Source organism: Typha angustifolia, chromosome 2, assembly GCF_048772165.1.
Source record: "Typha angustifolia cultivar Huaian chromosome 2, ASM4877216v1, whole genome shotgun sequence".
Lineage (NCBI taxonomy): Eukaryota > Viridiplantae > Streptophyta > Magnoliopsida > Poales > Typhaceae > Typha > Typha angustifolia.
The window spans coordinates 8527527-8550867 of NC_133240.1; the positions used below are offsets into that span (position 1 = coordinate 8527527).

The window sequence follows — 23341 nt, forward strand, 5'->3', positions numbered from 1 at the left end:
ATGCAAATGCAGCAAAGTAGTTGTTGACAAGGTAACTGCAATTAGAAAACAATTTCACTTTTTAGAAATCAAATTGTATGAACTAGATGCCACATTACATTATCCACCTAACAAAATTTTACAAATGGCAAATCAGAAAAGTTCCCTGCCGAAGTACCAGGATATAGTTAAGCACTGAGAGAAATGCACATAGAGCAAATTTAATACAAGGCATTAACAAGAGTGCCATATTATAAGGATAAAATTTCATAGTTTGGAGATTGATTCAGCTCATGTTGAGCAATTGGTTCTTCAAAATTTACAGATAGAAATCAGAATTGCTGCTCTAATTCCTTATCAAAACATATCATCACATCTTGAGGCACATCACTCTTCTTCCTTATCTGACTCATCCTTATCAGCTCCTTCGTTCTCTGCACCTTCCTCCTCAGTCTCCTCTTTCTCTTCACTTTCCTCCTCAGTCTCTTCTTTCTCTTCACCTTCCTCCTCAGTCACTTCATTTTCCTACAAAATGGAGATAAAATTACTGTGAGTGACTATAAATACAAAGTAGGCTAAATATAATTAAAACATTACAGCTTTTAACAGCTTTTCACATACATCCTCCTCCCCATTTCCTGAATTAAGCTCCTCAACTGCTTTATCATACTCTGCTTTCAGCTCTGCAGCTTTCTCAAGGTAAGGCTTCTTCTCCTATTACCATAAAAATGAAACCCAATTAGCACATCGATATATATATACATAATAGCATTATTACAAGGACTGTAGACATATACCCACCTCCTCTGTCATGGATTTCCACTTCTCTCCACCTTCCTTAGCAGCCTTTACCCAAAGAAATAACACATAATTATAAGGACACATTCTAGATAATTAATACCATCAAAGGTATAATACAAGATAGAATTCAAGGGATGACTCTCACTGCAGCTACTTTCTTTGAATCAGGATTTGCTTCTTTGTATATCTTCCTGAAATCATCCCTGTACCATCACATTTAAAACATAAGGTTAAAACTTCACGGTAGAAAATTATAATAATATACACATTAATGGATAGAAGAGTAGGAATCAATACATGAAGATGAAGAAAGCAGTGGGCGGGCGCTTGGGCATGTTGGGGTCTTTGGATTTCTTCTCTTTCTTTCCCTTCCTTTCCTTCCTGTCGGTAGAAGTAGAAGCCGCTCTCTTCCTAACAGTCATATGAAACCACCATGAGAAGACACCAAACTATCTAATATAAACTAAAATAGAAATCGCTTACTTCTTGGCTGGCTTCTTAAGCTCAATGTCCTTCTCCACAACCTGAGCCTCTGATCCCATGAGTAAAAGGTAATCCGTAAGAAAGCCATTTGAGATTAAGGTGTAAAAAGTGAAAATAGGTGATTGAGCAGAAGAAAGTACCCAAACTCATTCTGATCTTAGAATCAAGACTACAGCTGTGCATGTCGATGAGAACCACGGGGACGTCCTTATTACACGCTTCACTGCGACAATACCACAAACAAGTTGTAAGCATTACGATAACAACCTATTAGAAAAAAGGAGATTAGAAAAAAGAGAGAAGATGATACCATCTTGTAAAAGCGCTTCCATCTCTTGCTCGCTTCAGAGTCCCTGTCTCGGCCTCCACCCTCTTCCTTGCCCTTGGAGGGTTAGACTTTGTCGACGACTTCGCCATTGCTGCACACCAAAGTGGAGAGATCGAGAAGAGAGCAAGAGGTGGAGAAGACGAAGCGGACGTTATTGTAGGCTAATCGTGCGGCTTAAAAGAAGTGAAGGGGGCTCAAATTATTTCGTATTTGGCGCGAATAATTTTGGGGGAATTGGGGATTTCGAACTCGCGGGAAATACTTAGTTTCAAGGCGCCAATCCGAAGAGAAGGCTTCCTATTCTTCCCGACCGTCGATGCGGTAGTAGATTGACGGCCGAGATTTCTTTTGGTATTTGCATTCACGCGCGAGAGCGGGAGACGAATCGAATTAAGGTGGCGCGGGGTTGTTCCTCTTTCACGAGTGATCGTGAGATCAAGCCGTCCATTCTCTACCAAGATCAGCACCGTTTATTCTCGCCACTCTTGTTTACAGGACCGAAATGGATGCTCTTGGCCCATTTATTTATTGGGCTCTAATTGGGCCTAATCTCATGTTATGAATGAATTATCACATTATAAATAAATTATGGTGTTATAAACCTAAGTAAATTACTCTTTCTATAACTTGTTTAAAGCTTTCGAATTCGTATGTACCCTTGGAGGCTACGACTACGAGGTGGAATGCTTCTGATGCGACAGTGGACCCCACGCCATCTCGGTGACGTCACATCCGAGTCACTGCGACCTGTAGCGGGACGCCACGCGGAGTCCCTAGGAAGCTCGGGCGGTGACCTGTGAAGGAGCTGCCGCCCTCTTTCTCCTTAGCCTTAGGGGTTTTGGATTCGTAGACGCGATTACCTCCACGCAAGGCTACGTTGCTTTCCCACACTATCTAGTAGGTGGCCTTCTTTTTGTATATCTTAAGATTTTTGGCAAGCATTGGAAATATAAAACGACTCACTACTAATTCATTTAATTGTTTTCTTGATAAACAAAGATATAATCTCATCTGCGGCATTAGTTTAATAAAATCCAAGGGAAATGCTTATGATGGGTGGATTGAGACATATTATATTAAACTATCCATGTGATAGTTTAGACTAATAATTATTAGATATAAAAGAAAAGTATTCTAAAATAAATTACTGCTATTTTAGACACTAATATCGTTGGTAATTTCCTTTTCTTTATAAAACCCCGTGAGTTGAAGCGCCGTTCGATTACTATGCCGCCGCCTCTCTCTCTCTCTCTCGTCTCTCTACTTCCCCTGTGAGACCTCTTCGAGAATTGCGTGAAGAACCCCAGATCTAGGGTTTCGGGAGCTCAATTCTGGTCTGCGCCGCCGCTTTTAGTGAGAATTTAGGGTTCCGTAAGTGGAGAAGTGGATTCCATGGCGCCGCGTCGCTGTCGCGAGCTTATCTATTCTTGTGAATGGAACCGGGATGAGATCGATTACTCCGTAATCTCCTGATCCCGATCTCTTTGTTTCGTCTCCATTTCGATAGTTTCCGATTTTGTTGGATGATTGCTTAGATTAGTTTGTTTGGAAATCTTCCACTCGAGCACAGTCGCGTACTTATCTCCAAGTATTTGTTATTCTTTCCTTTTAAGTATTCTTTTTTTGGTTAGTTATGGCGTCAATCAAAGTAAGCAGATATCTATTTATCTGTTGGTTTGTCTTTAACGTTTGAATCACTGTTGCAGAGATCAAGCAGAGCTTTGACGGTTCAAAATTAGCTTCTAGTGGGTGGAGAAAAGGCGAGCAAGCAGTTGTCTCACAGAAGAAATTTCGATATTCTGTGAGTTTGGACTGAGTCGAATATCTTGGACAATATTTTGTGATGTGATACTCATTTTCTTATATTTGGTTGAGTACAAGCTAATTATCCCATGTGTCAGCTTTCTCCTTCGATTGCATACTTATAATTTCATGCATCAGAGTCATATACTGAATGAGTCGTCTTATAGGTTTGGAAAAAAAATTTCCTTTGCCAGTGGTATGTTATATTCTCGAAATTTGACGGCAATTGCTGCCCTCTCTAATTACCATGCATACCTTTTTTAGTCTTAATTTTCATTGCCTGCGCCTTCATTTTCTTCTCTGTATTTCGTTTTCTATGAGATCTCATCTCCGTTTACCAGAGTGCTCCATGTAATTGCTACATGACGGGGAAACTTTTTAATGTAATCGAGGAATTATTGCTCTACTCTTGTATTCTGGATGACTCACAAGCCACCTTTTATTTTCTGTTTTCTGTTGGCTTCTTTGTTGGCGTCGTTGTTGGTCTTCAGAGAAATTTGAATTCATCAATGATGCTTATCAGTTCTTGTTAATTTGCAAGGGATGTCTAATGTTGTTCCACTGATCTAATAAGCTGATCTATTTTGGCAGAAATAGTTGAGGATATGGGATGCTTGGTGTCCACACTAAATGATGCAGGAGGAAATGGAAGAAGACCTGGAAAAATTGGGGAACTGGCTGTGTTTGTTCCAGGTTTACGCATCCCCAGAAATGTTGATTTCTATCAGCAATTGGGTGATAGCATACCAAAGAGTTTAGTAGAAAGCCTGGCAGCTCTTAGAACTCGGGTAGTAGCCATGGTTGTGCAGGCGGCACCGGCAGTTACAAGGCCTCAGCGCAAAAAGGCAATGCAACATGGTCCGTAAATTCTTAATTTCTTGATTATCTTTCTCACGTTTTTCTGAATATAGAAAATGAAGTATTTTTTACAATTACAGGAGGTTCCACATTGTCCAACCTTTTGCAGGCTCTGGAAGACTACTTGCCATTCCTACTAGGATTGGTAAAAGATGGTAATTATTAATTATTTATTTGAAAATTGTAATTGTGTCCTCTAAATCATTTCATTTATCATATCAGGACTACTCTGTTCCCCTTTCTATACCAGCTCTAATGGTTGGTAAATGCCAATCCATAATTTGCAGGTTTGAACCACAAGGTACAATTTGTGTGGGCTAACCAAGAAGATTATTCCGAGGTATGCCCTCTTTTTTAATGGAATTGTGGTGTCCCCTTTTGGACTGGAAATAATAGGCTTGGTTGTTGATACTTATATGTCTGCAGGAGACTGCAATAGCAAATGCTTGGTACGAGGTACTGTCAGTTCTACATGTCATGGCTATGCTATGTTTATCAGAAGCCAATTTATTGCTCCTTCCTCCTACAAGATCTACTGATGGATATCCGCGAGATGTATCTAACGGTGGGTGCATTGATATAGCCTTCTCATTTTTCTCCATATTCACTTTCTTCATGTAGTTTCAATTTGTAATAATGTCTACCCATGTTCTCATTCAGTTAATTGGCATATCTAATCAGAAGTTTGATAATGTCGTCTTGATCTCAGTGCCAGCTTATCCGAAGTGTCTTATATCATAGAAAAATTCCTCTTAACGTAGATGCTGCTTCTAGCAATTTGGAATTTGTGGCTTCTGTTATCTTAGTAAGCACTAGATACTCCACTGACGTCGTCAAAATTACTAGTAATGTGCTGTATATTTCATTTAATGTCAATCCGGATGAGCATACCTACACTTCCAACACTTCCTTAGGCCAACCATCAATTTTTAAAGTTATATTCCTTTATGTTTATTAACTGAGATAATGTGATTCCTGTTTTCTGGATGCATATCTAGTCTCTGCTTCTGTCCTAATGACCTTATATAAATTTAATGAGTGCAACATGTCAAATCGTTGATTATTTTGTTTCAGAGAGCAGACAGGGCTCTATTGACAATTTCTTGAAGGCAGCAGGATATTTGAATTGTGCCATTCGGGTTGTCCTTCCTCAGATCCCACCTATACAGAGGTTTGACCACAAGTTTGTGTTTAAGTCCCTTACTGCAGCTAGCCACATTACTAATTACTTGTTTGAACATTTCATTTTCCAAGTGCTTCAATTAATAATCTATAAATAAGTATGTTCTCTATGATATTTTGTTATATAAATCCATGATTGCTCATGACAATTTTTCACTATTTCTATAACTTGCAGGAAAGATCTTCCGACTGACCTATCTGAAGGAGTCCTTCAGACTTTCTGCATGCAAGCATTGGGTCAGGTATGTACTTCTTTTTGTATTTTTTACTTGAGATGAAACTTCCAGATGTTTTCTTGAATATCTTTCACATCACTCTTTTAGATAGCCATGTCCAAACTGATGTTGTTTACCTGATTCAGTGAATTTCTGGAAGCATTAGAATAAGATTTCTCAGTTGCTTGTAGAAGTTCAACTTTCTTAGTCTCTGAACAGTAACTGTGTAACTGGCATCATCAATATAGTTCGGAAGTGGCGTCAAATCTAGGAAGTAAGATCAGTAGTTAGATGTTTGATGGTATAGATAATCATAGTGTTGGGCAATTTAGAAAGTACATGCTTGAAAATTTAGTGTAGACCCCCAAGATGAGAATAGTGAGATACGTACTTCCGTAGATGATCTAAGTTAACCAGGGTGAACATGAAGTAGTAGTATCCTGATCCCCAAATTACGATTTAACACTGCTGCGTTTTATCCAATTTTGAAGTTCTCCATGTTGAATCTATGTTAGATTTCTCAGCATGGACATTGACATTATATTACACTTTGAGAGAGGAAATCTGTGCTTGCTTCTATTGTTTCTCAGATAGTACTTATCTTTCTGACAAACTCAGTGGCCTTTTACTTACTTTTCTTGGAAATGATTTTATAGAGTAGTGATATCCAACTTGGGATAGCAATTGATAGTCCCAAGGCCACACTGGCAGTGAAACGGAGGTTAGCATGCGAAATGGTCGAGTGCTGGCAGCAGGTATTGAAACATTTATTACCCTACCCGTGATTTCATGGCAGTGATATAACTAGATGGATTTTGTCATTACAGGCTATGGATAGCATTGCAAAGGTTTCTATCACAGATGGTTGGGTTGAGAAGCATCGACTCTTTGTTAAATGGAAATATGTTGAAGCGAAAGTATGTTAACTATTTGTCTTCTTTTCTGAGAATGAATGAAGCTTTCTATCACTTAGAAGTGCTGCTAGCTTCACTGAATTGTCTTAGTAAGCCTACTTAGCCTGAAATTTTTCATCCGCCACAAGATAGCGCTTGCGCATTGTCACATGCTAAGACTAGTGTGTTGGCTTTAGCTCAAAAGTTATTGACACAGAGAAGTATGTAGGAGATTGCCATAAGCTCCTTTAAAAGTCATCTGATTCCGACCTATCCCTCTTTCTTCTTTCTTACCAACCATCGTTAGCCCAACCCTGCCCCAAGGTCAATTTACATAGACACCATAAACTAGTATTCTTTTATACTTTCCTTTGTCTATTTCTAGACAGTATTATTTTATCTGAATGCATTTTTTCAAGTTCCAGTACGTTTGTACTCTGTATCTTTTTGGGAAAATTGTATTTAACACCGTACGTTATGCAGTTATTATAGTTTATACCCTACATTTTGACCTATTTAGTTCAAACCGTACATTTTTAATTTATTCACCAAAAACACCCCTAAGTTAACTTTAACCCAATAACCCTTAACAGCTATGAATCTAAAATACCCTTATTGTTTCCCTTCTTCCCATAGCCCTATGCCTACATTCTCTAGCAAAAGCCTATTGTCCCTGATGGTCTTCTTCTTCCCTCTTAGCACCCACCATATCCTTCTTTTTGTCTTCTTCTTCCCTCTTTGTCATTAATGGTTTTTAGTCAAACAGATTGAGGGTTGTAACTTTGTTTGTGTGGTTAACTGAACCAGGGACTATGGTTACTTTTTGTTTGATTAACTAACATCAGGGTGTTTTTTGGTGAATAAATTGAATGTAGGGTTCAAACTAAATAGATAAAAAAAATGTAGGGTAAATATAATTTTTCCTACTTTGTGTTGGAAGAGAAACATATATATGAGTTATCCTAGTAATTTTCTCATGACCATCAGGCTGCTGCATATTATTACCATGGACTCATCCTTGATGAAGGAAACACAGAGAAATCCCATCAGATGGCTGTTGCTGCTTTGCAAGCCGCAAAACAGTTCCTCCTGGAAAGCAAAAGAGCCAACGAGACCTTCAATGCTATGGCTCCTGTGTCAAGGTAAAGGTCATGTCCTCTTTACTTGTCGTGGACAGATAGATTTTTCTTTTCTGTAGTATTTTTATCTGTGATAAATAGTTATGTAGGTTTTCTTCTGCATCATTATGGTATAGCCCTTATTTTAGGGAGTCACTGACTTTTATTCTGAAAAACTTATTATACACACTTTGTTTCCTCATGTCTTTGTCCTTTTCACTTGTCTTCTCTTTTATTCTGCTGCTGCTTGCTTCTGACTCTGAACTGAATAGTGAATGCTTTGCTTTATTTCATTTGATGTTATGAGCTATCAAGGTCATTAAACTCATAGACAGTAAATAATTAAATATTAATTGCTTTACAGGAATCCTAATGGCTGGGGATATATGAAGCATCTTTCAGAGAAGATCCACAAGGATTCCTCCAGCATGATTCCTATTAATAGTGACCTCTACAGTCAAGAAAGGTAAATCCATACCGTATGATTTTACTCTTGTCAAATATCTCGTAATTATTTGAATTGGGTCCCCTGATGGTCTTTATAGTTTGTACACATACTAAAATTATTCTTTAGTTAACATGATATCATGAATAAGTGCAATCTACTAGAATAATTTGTTCACATACTAGAATAATTTTGATGCTCTTCCTTTCTCTTCTTTTCTGTTAACTTTAACTTTTGAACCTTTTGGAAAAAAATTACTCGCAAATATGCATTTCCTTTATCAAGCCTATGATAAATTTGTTTCTTTTGTGAGATATGCAGGGTCCTTGAGATGGCACCAGCATTACCAGATTTTGCATTGGCTCTTAAACCTGATGACTATCAGCTCCCTCCGCCGAATTCATCATGGAATGAATATGGTGTCCATCACTAGTTGCAGGAGGAAATGGAGAAGCATCAAGAGCTTAGAGTTTTCCCTATGATGTGAGGATGCCTTCAAGCCCGGGCACCCCCCCCCCCCCGGCGCACCCATCCAAAAAAGAAGAAAAAAGCTCGGCTTGTAAATGGGAGAGATTTGTTGTATATGGTGTGCGCAAAATATAATGTACAAAAGATGAAGAATGGAAAATCTAGTCAACTGAGCGTGCTAACTGTGCCAAGGTTATTATCTATGCTTGACAAGTGATGCTTTCCAGGTTAGAAAGATATTCTTACTTTAGGATACAATTTTTTGTATTGATCCATATGCATTAGGATTGCCAGCAATCAGTGATAAAACGTTCATGTGGATTCCATGTGCTTGATGTTTCCCTGAAGAAATCAAAATAGTAGCATTTGTATCTGATGCCATCTTGTGATTGCTATGTCGCCCAGATATTCTCTTCTCTCTTTCTAATTTGATATATTGCTAATAGGGTGCATGAGCAGAACTAAAGTCCAACCAAGAATGTATATTTTTCTATTGCAAGTAATGATCTTTCCCCGATTAGGAAATTGATACTAATTTAGAGTCTTGATGTGTTCTTTGCTTGTCGAGAAGCAGGCATCTATTCTCAGATACTTTTGACCCTATTTGGATGTGATTGAGGCTTAACTTTAAACTAGTTTGGTGAGCATTAACTGATCGTTAATCTCAAAGCTAGTAGTTTAAGACAAATCTATTTTAATCTAATCATTCTCTTTCCAATTTGTTTGTATCTAATATTTTTTATTTTTCAATTGTTAATTTTTTTTTTTAATTTTTGCAGGTTTGCAGAGTTTTCTTAGCGTCTCTAAGCTATTTATTTAGAATTTCGAATTAATTCTACCAATATCAAAATACTCTAATAATTATCTTATACCATGTTGATCACTACCTGTATTTCCGAGTTTAACCCAGGCACCATTAAATTTTCAATGTTCTTTGGTAGAAGACACTTTGGAACTTATAACTAGTGTTATAATGTCCAATTTGTTCTACTTCCACCTCTCTCATAATGAAAAGGAAATAAAAAAAAGGAAAAAGAATAAAAACAACTTATATAAACCTACACGCATATATGATATAGCAATAAACCAAAATTAAAATAAATTTATGTTCACCTCAAAACGTGCTAACTGCTCGATCTAAGGTTAATCGGCCGACCAAACTATTCATCACCACGTTGCACCTAAGGTCTCTAATCTTATGTGTTTCACCATAAACTAACTTTTAATCTCAATTAGTCTACCACCAAATCAGATCGGTTTGCGTCACCTCTTCTTTCTTTCTTTTCTCCTTTTTATTTATTTTTAATTTTTTCCATCACTTATGAAAGAAATGTGCAACACGAGATATTGGTCCAACACATAGTTAATCACATTTACGCGTCAAAAAAGGAACAAAAAAGAAGAAGCTATATTTACACGTCTTCCGATGTGAGATGTCTTCTCTCGGAGGATAATACGCTACTAAAAAAGACTTGTCTTAGTCTATTTAATTTGTTTAGCAGTGGAGACTTTCAAACATTCCATTCATTTCTACACTGGAATTTACTATTAAGTCCTCCAAAAAGTTAGATGAGTCTTAACGGATAGGGTTATTTATGTAAAGTAAAGGAAGAGCTTGTTACACGCTACAAATATTAACATAGTGGAATTCCACGCATAATTTACCTTTTCCTTCTTTAGAAAAATAAGAGAGCTTAATACTCCAGCACCTATAAATTAAGAACATATTTGGGATCGACTACTCAAGCCATTTATAATAGTTTATATGAAGTCACATACATTAATGCCGACTCATCATCACTTGCTTCTTCTTGTTCACCTCATTCTCATGCTTTCTATTATAGCAATTCATACTTTTCCAACATATGCTTGCACTGAGGTGGAAAGGGATGCACTTCTCACCTTCAAAGCTGGTATCTCCGATGGCATCCAACATAGCTTGTCTTCTTGGGATGAAGGTCAAGACTGCTGTAGATGGAGGGGAGTCGTGTGTGATAATACAACCACCCGCAATATTTTGGAGCTCAACCTTGGCAACCCATTTCATTGGGATTCAACCAATTGGTCTAATTATGCACTGTCCGGTGAGATCAATCCATCTTTGCTTGCCTTGAATCATTTGACTCGCCTTGATCTTAGTAATAACAATTTCCTTGAAACCAGCATCCCTGAATTCATTGCATCTTTCAACAGCTTGACGCATCTTAATCTATCATATTCTAATTTTGGGGGTAAAATACCTCATCAGCTCGGAAATCTTTCTAAACTCCGCTCCCTTGATCTCTCTTGGTCATACTTCAATGGAACAATACCTCCTCAGCTTGGGAATCTTTCTAGCCTACGGTATCTTAGTTTGAGTTGGGCATTTAATGATATTAGTACACCTAATACTGACAACCTTGAGTGGATTTTCCAATTAGCTTCTCTCAAGTATCTTGATTTGGGAAGAATAAACATAACAAATGCTGTAAATTGGCTGCACATAATTAACAAGCTACAATCCATAAGAGTGTTGCTTATGTCATCTTCTAGTCTACCTAGTATCCCAAACTCTCTACCTTATGTAAACTTCACAAGTCTAACAACTCTTGATCTTTCTCGTTCATTCTTCATTGAAACATTACCTACTCAGCTTTAGAGAATCTATCTTGCCTATGTTATCTTAGTTTAAATTGATGTTCACAATGAAAAACCAACTCTAGGATTTCTATCGCCTCTACGGAGAAAAAAATGGTTTACATTCAAATATTGCTACCAAGAATCCCAGACGACTAACAGGAAAGGAAAAAAAAACAACATTCTTCAAATAAATCATAGATGTGAATAGAGAAACCCTAACCGATCCTTTATAGGGTTTTATATCAAACATCAAAATCATGAACAAAATCTAGGGTTTATACCAATCATTCTCATTTATATAAATAACTAGGATTTACATCAACTATCACCTCTGAGAATACCAAATTAAAAAAGAAATGCTAAATCTATCAAAACTAATCAAAATGCTTAAGTATAAGAGCCTAAATAAAAAAATAAAAAGGAATCGTATTCTCATCTGGAAGTGTCGACCATCCTGTAAATAATTTTAAAAATAAACCTAGTTCGGTCAACAAGTCTGATTTTTTTTTAGAATTTTACAAATCACACCCTGTGTTTCCCTATTTTCAAAGTAACACCTGTATTTTAGAATTTTATAATCTGACCTCTTTTTTTTCTTTTTATACAATACTTGACATTAACCACATTGTATGATTTATATAACTCTACTAGTCAATTACTAAAATACTCTTAAAATAGTTTTGATCTAACCTACACTAGCCAAATTGAAATCATCTTCCCAAAATTAAATCATATCTCATTAAATCTAATCCTCTTTCCCAAACTATACTTCCCTCGTTAAATCTAAATTTTTTTCTCCAAAATTAAACCGTACTCTACTAAATCTAAATTATATTCATAAAAACTAAATTTTACCTCATTAAATCTAGATCATCTTCTCTAAAATTAAATCCAACCTCACAAAATTAAAATCTCATTCTCCAAACTAAACCCTCTTTCTAAAAGGGTAATTTAAGTTTTTTATAAATTAGTCAGTGTATTTTAACAAAATATTCTTTTAATTGGTACTCTTCTATTTGGTTATGGTTAAGTTAAATTACCTCTAGTTGTATATAAAAAATATAAAAAAAAAGAGAGTCAAGATTATAAAATTCTTAAAGACACGGTGTTACTTAGAAAATAGAGAAAGCAAAAGGTTTGATTTGTAAAATTTACTTTTTATTTTGCTAGTCGGTGATACGATGTGTTTCACCACCGTTTTCTTTCGTTCGTTCATTCATTCTTCTTCCCTCCAAAGTGATTTATTCGATAATAATAATTTGAGAATTATCTAAATTATTCAGCTTTCACACGTGATATAGACTTTAATAAATATACGAATCAGACTCAATCTCCAGCCACATTTGATGATGGTTAACACCTCAAGTGAGAATTCCAAGTCTCTTGGTCAACTTTGGAAAAATCCTGCGTCATGTCCATTCAAGATTTTTCCCTCTCATTTTCAAGAAAAATAAACACTTGGTTTACTGCAACTATGCATCTTCTCCCCAAGTGCAGGGATTTGAATTATAGGTGCTAGCCATTCAGGCACGTTAGCCCATGACCGACGTCCAATGGTCATGGTTGCACTCACGCTAATTCTACAAGACTTTTATGTACTTAAGTTTAACCGCATCTGTGATAGTTATTTGACGTACATCTAACGTTATGATTGCGCTTGATTTAATCCAGTGAGGTGATCGGATATATGTTTCAGACCAATTAGAACAATAGGATAGTAGTGAGTTAATAAAGAAGACTTAAACAGTCGAGATTTAATTTTGAGTTTTCAAACATCACTATACATATACAAGGAATTTAATGGGTTAGGATGGTTCATCTACATTAGGAAAAGTTTCTTACATCTGTCACATATAACTACTGAAAAAGAGAGCTATATCTCTATCGATTTGTATAATTTCGTCTTTATTATTATGGAAATCAAGAGCTTGACGAAGACTCCACTGCTTATAAAAAAAATGCAATTCGGAGTCATTAGACACTGAATACTGAATTCATCTACGATGGCAACTAATCATCACTTGCTTCTTCTTGTTCACCTCATTCTCATGCTCTCTGTTATAGCAATCCAAACATTGGCAGCATATGGTTGCATTGAGGTCGAAAGGGAGGCACTCCTCACCTTCAAAGCCGGCATCTCCGACGGCATCCGGCATAGCTTGTCTTCTTGGGATGAAGGCCAAGACTGTTGTAGATGGAGGGGAGTCGTGTGTGATAATACCACCACCCGCAATATTTTAGAGCTCAACCTTCGCAACCCATATTATTGGGATTCACGGTGGCAGTGGACCAACTATTCTGATTATGCATTGTCCGATGAGATCAATCCATCTTTGCTTGCCTTAAATCACTTGACTCGTCTTGATCTTAGTAATAACAATTTCTCTGGCATCAACATCCCTGAATTCATTGCTTCTTTCAACAATTTGACGCATCTTAATCTATCATATTCTAATTTTGGGGGTAAAATACCTCATCAGCTCGGAAATCTTTCTAAACTCCGCTCCCTTGATCTCTCTTGGTCATACTTCAATGGAACAATACCTCCTCAGCTTGGGAATCTTTCTAGCCTACGGTATCTTAGTTTGAGTTGGGCATTTAATGATATTAGTACACCTAATACTGACAACCTTGAGTGGATTTTCCAATTAGCTTCTCTCAAGTATCTTGATTTGGGAAGAATAAACATAACAAATGCTGTAAATTGGCTGCACATAATTAACAAGCTACAATCCATAAGAGTGTTGCTTATGTCATCTTCTAGTCTACCTAGTATCCCAAACTCTCTACCTTATGTAAACTTCACAAGTCTAACAACTCTTGATCTTTCAAACAATTGGCAGTTCAATACTACCTTACCGAGTTGGTTGTGGAATCTTACCAACCTCTCATATCTTAATCTTAGAAACTGTCTATTTCACGGGAAGATTACTGATGCTCTAGGTAACTTGAATTCCCTCACTTACCTAAACTTACGAGACAATAATTTGGAGGGTCCTCTACCTAAATCGATTGGACAACTATGTAACTTGAGAAGTATAGACTTGAGCTATCTTTACATCGGTGGAGATATTCGAGAGTTGGTGGGTATGTTGGGATGCAAATGGACCAATATGGAGGAGATCTTTTTGTCAAGTAACAATCTTCAAGGGAATTTATCGAACTGGCTACAGCAGATGACGAATCTAAAACATCTTGACCTCAGTAATAATTCCCTTGTTGGGCCAGTTCCTCTTGGGATTGGGAATCTTTTCAATCTTAATTTCTTGGATCTTTCTTCTAATTCTTTACATGGTGTCATTTCTGAAGCTCATTTTGCCAACCTGACAAAATTGAATGACTTTCTATTATCCTCCAATTCCATAATAATATCAGTGCGCCATAATTGGATTCCTCCATTTCAACTTACCGCCCTTGCTTTAGGCTCATGTCGAGTGGGATCTCAATTTCCAGCATGGCTCAGATGGCAGAGGCAAATAAATGAAGTAGATCTACGCAACACAAGCATCACAGGAATTTTGCCACGTTGGTTATGGAGTTTACCTTTATGGTTGTTAAATCTCTCTTACAATAACATTACAGGCACATTGCCAGCACATTTGAAATCCATAAATATTATTTCTTTAGATTTGAAATTTAACAATTTGGAAGGTCCATTACCCCCGTTACCAGGTAGACTCCACTTCTTGGATCTCTCCAACAATTTTATATCCGGACCTCTACCAAAGTTGTTGCCGACAACAATATGGTATTTGTTGCTCTCAAATAATTTGATCAGTGGCAGCATCCCATCTTCTATATGTGAACTTGCATCTCCGGAGGCCCTAGATTTATCAGGGAATAACTTATCAGGAGAACTCCCACAATGCTGGCAACAGGTTTCATGGCTGCAAATTATTGACTTTTCAAATAATAATATCACCGGAGAAATTCCACCTTCCATTGGTTCACTTACTTCACTCCTATCATTAGACCTTAGCAACAACAACTTTTATGGAGAGCTTCCCTCAGAGTTGCAATATTGCAAGAATTTAGTTCTTTTAGACCTTAGCAACAACAACTTCTTAGGAAACATACCGATATGGATAGGAGAAAAGCTGTTGAATTTAAGATATCTTCAGCTTCGCTCAAATATGTTTGACGGCAACATTCCTCCGCAGCTTGCACAACTTACTGCCCTTCAAGTCTTGGATCTTTCATCTAACAAGTTGTTGGGGTCAATACCACATTCTTTTGGTAATTTCACTGGGATGATGATATCTTCTTCAGTACAGAATGAGAATGAGATTGAAATCTGGTCGGTGGGGTTTGATGATGATATATTCACCTACAAAGATAAACTGTTTCTAGTAATGCAAGGAAAAGAATCTAAATATTCTGAAATCCTCTATTTAGTCAGGACAATGGATCTTTCAGAGAATAATTTGAGTGGGGTAATTCCAGAAGAAATAGGAGCTCTTCGGCAGTTAAACAATTTAAACTTGTCCAGGAATCATTTAATTGGAAGGATCCCAGAAAAGATATTCGACATATCTTCTTTAGAATATCTCGATCTTTCATCAAATGAGCTGTCTGGTGCTATACCGCAAAGCATATCAAAATTAACATTTCTGGATCACCTGAATTTATCTTATAACAACTTGTCTGGAAGGATTCCATCCGGGAGTCAATTGGACACTCTTAATGACCCATCAATCTATATCGGCAACGCTTATCTCTGTGGGCCACCAACTAGCAAGAATTGCTCTGGAGATACTGCAGCTCCTAACAGTACGTCAAACTATGCTAATGGATCAGAGACGTCAATGTGGTGTTTATATCTTGGAATGGAAGTTGGATTTGTGGCTGGATTTTGGGGTGTGTATGCTGTTTTGTTGTTCCATGGGACCTGGAGGTATGCTTATTTTTGGATGATTGACAATTTCTTTGACAACATATATATTACAGTGGCAATGAGTATGAATAGGTTGAAAAATAAATATGGATGAAAGACCAAGTGTTTCTATGAGCTAGTAAGATATGAAACTTGAATACCTCTCGAGTCTCAATTTGAAAGTTCTCTGTAATGTGTACTTTTGCCTTGGTTTACTCCTTATTAGTACTACCTCGTGTTCTAAAAGAATGTAACAGCTCTTATTATGCAATATTAGTAAGTAAATACTTTTGGTTTATGACTCCTACCATTAAGCTTTGTATTTTTATTTCTATCAATGTATCCACATGGTTTCCAGGTGTTCTTTTTGTTGGCAAAAATATGCTATTTTTGCATTCCAACCTACCTTTTTTTTTAGGTACTCAGCAAACAATATGTGACGGCCATCGAGTTCGTAACCCCGAAACTCTAGAGGATCTACTTCTATTCGTGAATTATTAAATATAATATTCTACATTTTAACTATAATAAAGCCATCTCTTTTTATTATTAAAAAATAGAGCCTCATATTTGCTAAAAAATGACATAACAATACCCTGAATTAAGTTTAATTTAATATATAAATAAAAGATAGAAAATTTTATTAATTTCAAATGATACTTTTATATTCTCTAGATTACCGTTATTTTTATAAAAGATCGATAGAATTTTCTTTTTCCTGGTATTTTAAGATGTGATATAAAGTTATCTAGGTTTTCTTGTGCATCATTATGGTATTGCCCCCTTATTCCTATTCTGAAATAACTTATTATATACGCTTTGTTTCCTCATGTCTTTTATTCTGCAGCTGATTGCTTGCTTCTTACTCTGAACTCATTAGTGAATGCTTTGCTTTATTTCATTTGATGTTATAAGGTATCAAAGTCATTTAACTCATAGACAGTAAATAATTAAATATTACTTTGTAGACATACTAGAATAATTTTGATGCTCTTCCTTTCTCTTCTTTCGAAGCCGAAGTTCTGTGAGGTTTGACTTTTGAGCTTTTTTTATAAAATATATATATATATATATTGGCTCTTGAAAATAAGTCGCAAATATGCATGTCCTTGAGAGTATTACCAGATTTTGCATTGGCTCTTAAACCTGATGACTATCAGCTCCCTCCGCTGAATTTATCGTGGAATGAATATGGTGTCCGTCATATATGTTGCAGGAGAGGAAATGGAGAAGAAGCATCGAGAGCTTAGAGTTTCTCCTATTGAGATTTGTTGTATATGTTGTATGGTGTATGCAAAATATAATGTACAAAAGATGAAGAAAAGAAAATCTAGTCAACTGAGCGTGCTACCTCTGGCGAAGTATCATCTGTGCTTGTGATATTTCCAATTCAAGTGAGGCTTTCCGGGTTAGAAAGATATTCTTATTGTTTTGGTTACAATTTTTTGTATTGATTTGGGTCACCTCATGGAGGAGATTGAATTCGTTAAATCGAGCGAAATTATCATCAGAATTTTTATTTTAATAGTAGCAGTCTCGAGCTATAGCGTTCGAATGATTCTTCTTCCTAACATTCGAATGACATAGCCTATCAAAGAATAAGACTCGAGTATTGGTGTTCGAATGCCGCAGTCACTAATTATTTTTGGGTTTTGACAGTCAAATCTTGTCCAACGATGATTAAATGTCCCAACCCCGGAGTGCAGCCTATTCAATGGTACTTAAACGCTGAGCTGAAGTCGTTCGAAAGCTTGACACCGAGGTCATTGTGTTAGAGTTAACTTAAATTATTTTAAATTTTGATAAGCCTCTAAAAATATGATAGACAATAATTTTAGAAAATATTAAAGATTATTATAATTTTTCTTATATTATTTTCTCCTTTAGCCTCCGTCACTACATTCTATATCTTGTTTTCTTTCTCTATTAATCTTTCCATGTAGATCGTTGTTCTCTCTCTCCTCAATCTAGCGCATCTCCCTAGATTCGTAGAGCTGGCCTTCCTCCTCATCCTCTTTCTCTCTCATTTTCTCTCATCACCGTCATCTATCAATCCTTGGCCACCATCCTTCCACCCACCATCTAACACGTCTTACCAGGAGACATAACATGATCCCTAAGCATTACGATTGCGAGCAATCAGTGATAAAGCATTCACGTCTATTAGTATCTGATGCCATCTTGTTATTGCTACGCCGCCCAGATGTTCTACTCTTCTTTCTTTCTTTCTTATTTGAGATAATGGTAATAGGGGTGGGTGCATGAGCCTAACTAAAGTCCAACCAAGAAGGTATAATGATCTTTCCGTGATTAGGAAATTGATACTAATTTAAACAGTCTTGATGCATGCAAACATTTTTCAGGAAAGGCTGCTGCTCTTCACCGTTTAGATTTTCCCAAGATCCTGGAAGACATCGATCATCCGTGATCGATATCTCCTTCCTCACCATGCCTATGTCAAAATACACCTCATCGCTTCTTCTTTCGAATTAACTAACTATCAAATTCTACCAATATCAAAATACTTTCATAAATATTCTTATACCATGCTGGTCACTACCTGTATTTCAGAGTTTAAATATAAAAGACAATTTGGAACTTACTAAAAGTGTAATACATTAGGGCTGTCAAAATAGTCTAGTTCGCTCTAGCTCGACTCAAAAATAAGTCAAGCTAAGCTTAATCTTGAATTTTAGACTCAAAATTAAATTTGAGCCGAGCTTAATCTTGAATTGTCTCGATCAAATCAACTCGATAAGACATATATATAATATGAGTAATATGAACAATTAGATTTTTTAATATAATAGCACAACTACTCTCTTTTTATAGTTGAATTAAACTTTATTTCAAGCTTAATTCAAATTTAATTTAAATCTAAATTAATTTAAATTTGGTCAGGCTCAAAAATAGTTTCAATTGAAATTTGATCACAAATGTAAACTCCAAATTAATTTAATTCAAACTGATCAGAACTGGACTCGACTAAGCTCCGCTCATTTCATTCATCAATTTTATCTTGGGGTGGTTTTACTTCCTTCTCTCTCATAATGGAAAGGAGAAGGGAGAAAAAAAACTATATGAACCGATACGTATGTATGATAATGGCAATTAACCAAAACTAAAACTTATAAATTTAATCTTATGTGTTTCACCTTAAACGTGCAACTGCTTGATCTAAGCTTAATCGGCCGACCAAACTATTCACCACCACGTTGCACCTAAGTCTCTAATCTTATGTGTTTCACCATAAACTAAACTTTACTCTCAATTACACGACCACCAAATCAGATCAGTTTGCGTCACCTAAGTCTCTTTTTTATTTTTTATTACATCTTTTCCGTCACTTATGAAAGAAATGTGCAACACGAAATATTCGTCCAACACATCATTAATCACATTTACGCGTCAAAAAAGGAACAAAAAAGAAGAAGAAGCTACATTTACACGTCTTTCGATGCGAGATGTCTTCTCTCGGAGGATAATGCGCGACTTAAAAAGACTTGTCTTAGTCTATTTAATTTGTTTAGCAGTGGAGACTTTCAAACATTCCATTCATTTCTACACTGGATATTTACTGTCAACTCCTCCAAAAAGTTAGATGAGATAAGAAGAGACTAGAGAGCTTAATACTCCACCACCTATAAATTAACAACATAATTAGGATCGACTACTCAAGCCATTTATAATAGTTTATATGAAGTCACATACCTTAATGCCGATTCATCATCACTTGCTTCTTCTTGTTTATCTTATTCTCTTGCTCTCTGTTATAGCAATCCAAACATTGGCAGCATATGCTTGCATTGAGGTTGAAAGGGAGGCGCTCCTCACCTTCAAAGCCGGCATCTCCGATGGCATCCGGCACAGCTTATCTTCTTGGGATGAAGGTGAAGACTGTTGTAGATGGAGGGGAGTCGTGTGCGACAACACCACCACCCGCAATATTTTAGAGCTCAACCTTCGCAACCCATATCAAGATTCGGATAACTGGACCGATTATGCACTGTCCGGTGAGATCAATCCATCTTTGCTTGCCTTAAATCACTTGACTCGTCTTGATCTTAGTAATAACAATTTCTCTAGCATCAACATCCCTGAATTCATTGCTTCTTTCAACAACTTGACGCATCTTAATCTATCATATTCTAATTTTGGGGGTAAAATACCTCATCAGCTCGGAAATCTCTCAAAACTCCGCTCCCTTGATCTCTCTTGGTCATACTTCATTGGAACAATACCTCCTCAACTTGGGAATCTTTCTAGCCTACGGTATCTTAGTTTGAATTGGGCATTCAATGATACTAGTACGCCTAACGCTGACAACCTGGAGTGGGTTTCCCAGTTAGCTTCTCTCAAGTATCTTAATTTGGGAGGAACAAACATAACAAATGTTGTAAATTGGCTGCACATAATTAACAGGCTACAATCCATAAGAGTGTTGCTTTTGTCATCTTCTAGTCTACCTAGTATTCCAAACTCTTTGTCTTATGTAAACTTCACAGGTCTAACAACCCTTGATCTTTCAAACAATTGGTCGTTGAATACTACCTTACTGAGTTGGTTGTGGAATCTTACCAACCTCTCATATCTCAATCTTGAAAATTTTGGATTTTACGGGAAGATCCCTGATGATCTTGCTAAATTGACTTCTCTCACTTACCTAAACTTAGGAGAAAATAATTTGGAGAGTCCTTTACCTAGATCGATTGGACAACTATGTAACTTGAGAAGTATAGACTTGAGCTATCTTGGCATCGATGGAGATATCCAAGAGTTGGTGGGGATGTTGGGTTGCACATGGAATAACATAGAGGAGATCATTTTATCAGGTAACAATCTTCAAGGGAATTTATCGAACTGGCTACAGCAGATGACAAATCTAAAACATGTTGACCTTAGTAGTAATTCCCTTGTTGGGTCGGTGCCTCTTGGGATTGGGAATCTTCAGAATCTAAATGATTTGGATCTTTCTTTTAATTCTTTGTGTGGTGTCATTTCTGAAGCTCATTTTGCCAATTTGAGAAAATTGAATGGCTTGCGATTATCATCCAATTCCCTAATAATATCGGTGAGTCGTAATTGGATTCCTCCATTTCAACTTATCACTCTTGCTTTAGGCTCATGTCGAGTGGGACCTCAATTTCCAGCATGGCTCAAATGGCAAAGACAAATAGATGAAGTAGATTTATACAACACAAGCATCACAAGCACTTTGCCACATTGGTTATGGAGTTCGTCTGTATATAGTCTAGATCTCTCTTACAATAACATCACAAGGAGATTGCCAGCATATTTGAAATCCACAAATATTGTTCTTCTAGATTTGAAATTTAACAATTTGGAAGGTCCATTACCCCCATTACCAGGTGGACTCATATTCCTCGATCTCTCTAGCAATTCTATATCCGGACCTCTACCGGAGTTTTTGCCAACATCAAGGCTATATTATTTGTCGCTCTCAAATAATTTGATCAGTGGCAGCATCCCATCTTCTATATGTGAACTTGCAAATGATATGTGGGCCCTAGATTTATCAAGGAATAACTTATCAGGAGAATTCCTACAGTGCTGGCAACAATGTTCAGGGTTGAAAATTATGGACTTTTCAAATGATAATATCACCGAAGAAATTCCACCTTCGGTTGGTTCACTTACTTCACTCCAAATTTTAGACCTTAGCAACAACAACTTTTATGGAGAGCTTTCCTCAGAGTTGCAACATTGTAAGAATTTATTTCTTCTAGACCTTAGCAACAACATCTTCTCAGGAAAGATACCGATATGGATAGGAGAAAAGCTGCCGAATTTAAAGTATCTTCAGCTTCGCTCAAATATGTTTGATGGCAACATTCCTCCACAGCTTGCACAACTTGCTGCCCTCCAAGTCTTGGATCTTTTATATAATAAATTGTCCGGGTCGATTCCATGTTCTTTTGGTAATTTCACTGGGATGATGATCTCTTCGGTATGGAAGGACAATAAAGACTTTACTGGGATGGATGGTATTAAGTTCATCTACATGGATAGTCTTTTTCTAGTAATGCAAGGAAAAGAATCTAAATATTCTGAAATCCTCTATTTAGTCAAAACAATTGATCTTTCAAGGAACAATCTGAGTGGGGTAATTCCTGAAGAAATAGGAGCCCTTTGGCAACTGGGAAATTTAAACTTGGCTGGAAATCATCTAGTTGGAATAATTCCAGAAAAGATGGGTAACATGTTATCTTTGGAATCTCTTGATCTTTCATCAAATAAGCTTTCAGGTGCTATACCACAAAGCATATCAAAATTAACATTTTTGGATCACCTGAATTTATCTTATAATAATTTGTCGGGAAGGATTCCATCCGGGAGTCAATTGGACACTCTTAATGACCCATCAATCTATATCGGCAATGCTTATCTTTGTGGGCCACCAACTAGCAAGAATTGCCCTGGAGATACTGCAGCTCATAACAGGACGTCAAACTATGCTAATGGATCAGAGACGTCAATGTGGTGGTTATATCTTGGAATGGGAATAGGATTTGTGGTTGGATTTTGGGGTGTGTATGCTGTTTTGTTGTTCCATGGGACTTGGATGAATGCTTATTTCCGGATGATTGACAATTTCTTTGACAACGTATATGTGACAGTGGCAGTGAGTATGAATAGGTTGATAAATAAATATGGATGAAAGACCAAGTGTTTCTATGAGCTAGTAAGATATGAAACTGAAATACCTCTCAAGTCTCAATTTGGAATTTCTTTGTAATATGTACTTTTGCCTTGGTTTACACTTTATTGTCATATTGCTTATTTTCAAAGCTGGTAGCATCTGAACTGTACTACCTTGTGTTCTAAAATAATGTAATAGTTCTTATTATGCAATATTAGTAAGTAATTACTTTTGGTTTATGACTCCTACCATTAAGCTTTGTATTTTTATTTGCATCAATGATATTCTCGTGGTTTCCATCAACTTGATGAGTTCATATTTATCTATTTGCAACTTTTTTAAATTAATAAGTCTTCTTTCTTCAATAAGTAAACCAAAAGTTTATGACAACGAAGGTGGTATCCAAGCTCTTCTGTGAGTAATATATAACAAACAGAGGCTCTGAAGCTTTTTTTGTGATATTTTTGTGCTCTGTAATTTTATATATTCTTGGGTGTCGATTTAGGACTAATGTAATAATCTTTTGAGACTTTGGTAGTTTTGTTTTCGTTGGCAAAAATATGCCGTTTTTGTGTTCCAATCTGAGTACGACATCCTACATTTTAACTATATTAA

At 36.5% G+C, this 23341-nt stretch overlaps 4 protein-coding genes across 4 annotated transcripts; 3 read left to right on the forward strand and 1 right to left on the reverse strand.

Moving 5' to 3' along the window:
* Nucleotides 1–81: 81 nt before the first annotated feature.
* Nucleotides 82–1928, reverse strand: LOC140773120 (high mobility group B protein 7-like). Its single transcript, XM_073115508.1, has 8 exons — nt 1574–1928; nt 1404–1486; nt 1264–1312; nt 1078–1191; nt 926–983; nt 781–825; nt 601–693; nt 82–504 (listed from the first exon to the last, which is right to left on the reverse strand). Exons 1-8 carry the CDS (start codon nt 1678–1680, stop codon nt 367–369), a joined length of 687 nt encoding a protein of 228 aa, XP_072971609.1. The 5' UTR covers nt 1681–1928; the 3' UTR covers nt 82–366.
* An 874-nt stretch (nt 1929–2802) lies between these two features.
* Nucleotides 2803–8949, forward strand: LOC140772250 (uncharacterized). The gene is made up of 14 exons (XM_073114230.1): nt 2803–3052; nt 3298–3392; nt 3986–4252; nt 4333–4407; nt 4540–4592; nt 4679–4817; nt 5327–5423; nt 5610–5676; nt 6306–6404; nt 6477–6566; nt 7530–7684; nt 8025–8126; nt 8427–8560; nt 8648–8949. Exons 3-13 carry the CDS (start codon nt 4000–4002, stop codon nt 8536–8538), a joined length of 1242 nt encoding a protein of 413 aa, XP_072970331.1. The 5' UTR covers nt 2803–3052; nt 3298–3392; nt 3986–3999; the 3' UTR covers nt 8539–8560; nt 8648–8949.
* A 4246-nt stretch (nt 8950–13195) lies between these two features.
* On the forward strand, nt 13196–16379 carry LOC140773823 (receptor-like protein EIX1). Its single transcript, XM_073116586.1, has one exon. It carries the CDS (start codon nt 13196–13198, stop codon nt 16178–16180), a length of 2985 nt encoding a protein of 994 aa, XP_072972687.1. The 3' UTR covers nt 16181–16379.
* Nucleotides 16380–19710: 3331 nt separating this feature from the next.
* On the forward strand, nt 19711–23004 carry LOC140768633 (receptor-like protein EIX2). Its single transcript, XM_073108981.1, has one exon. The coding sequence runs from the start codon at nt 19763–19765 to the stop codon at nt 22742–22744; it is 2982 nt and encodes a 993-aa protein (XP_072965082.1). The 5' UTR covers nt 19711–19762; the 3' UTR covers nt 22745–23004.
* Nucleotides 23005–23341: the final 337 nt, after the last annotated feature.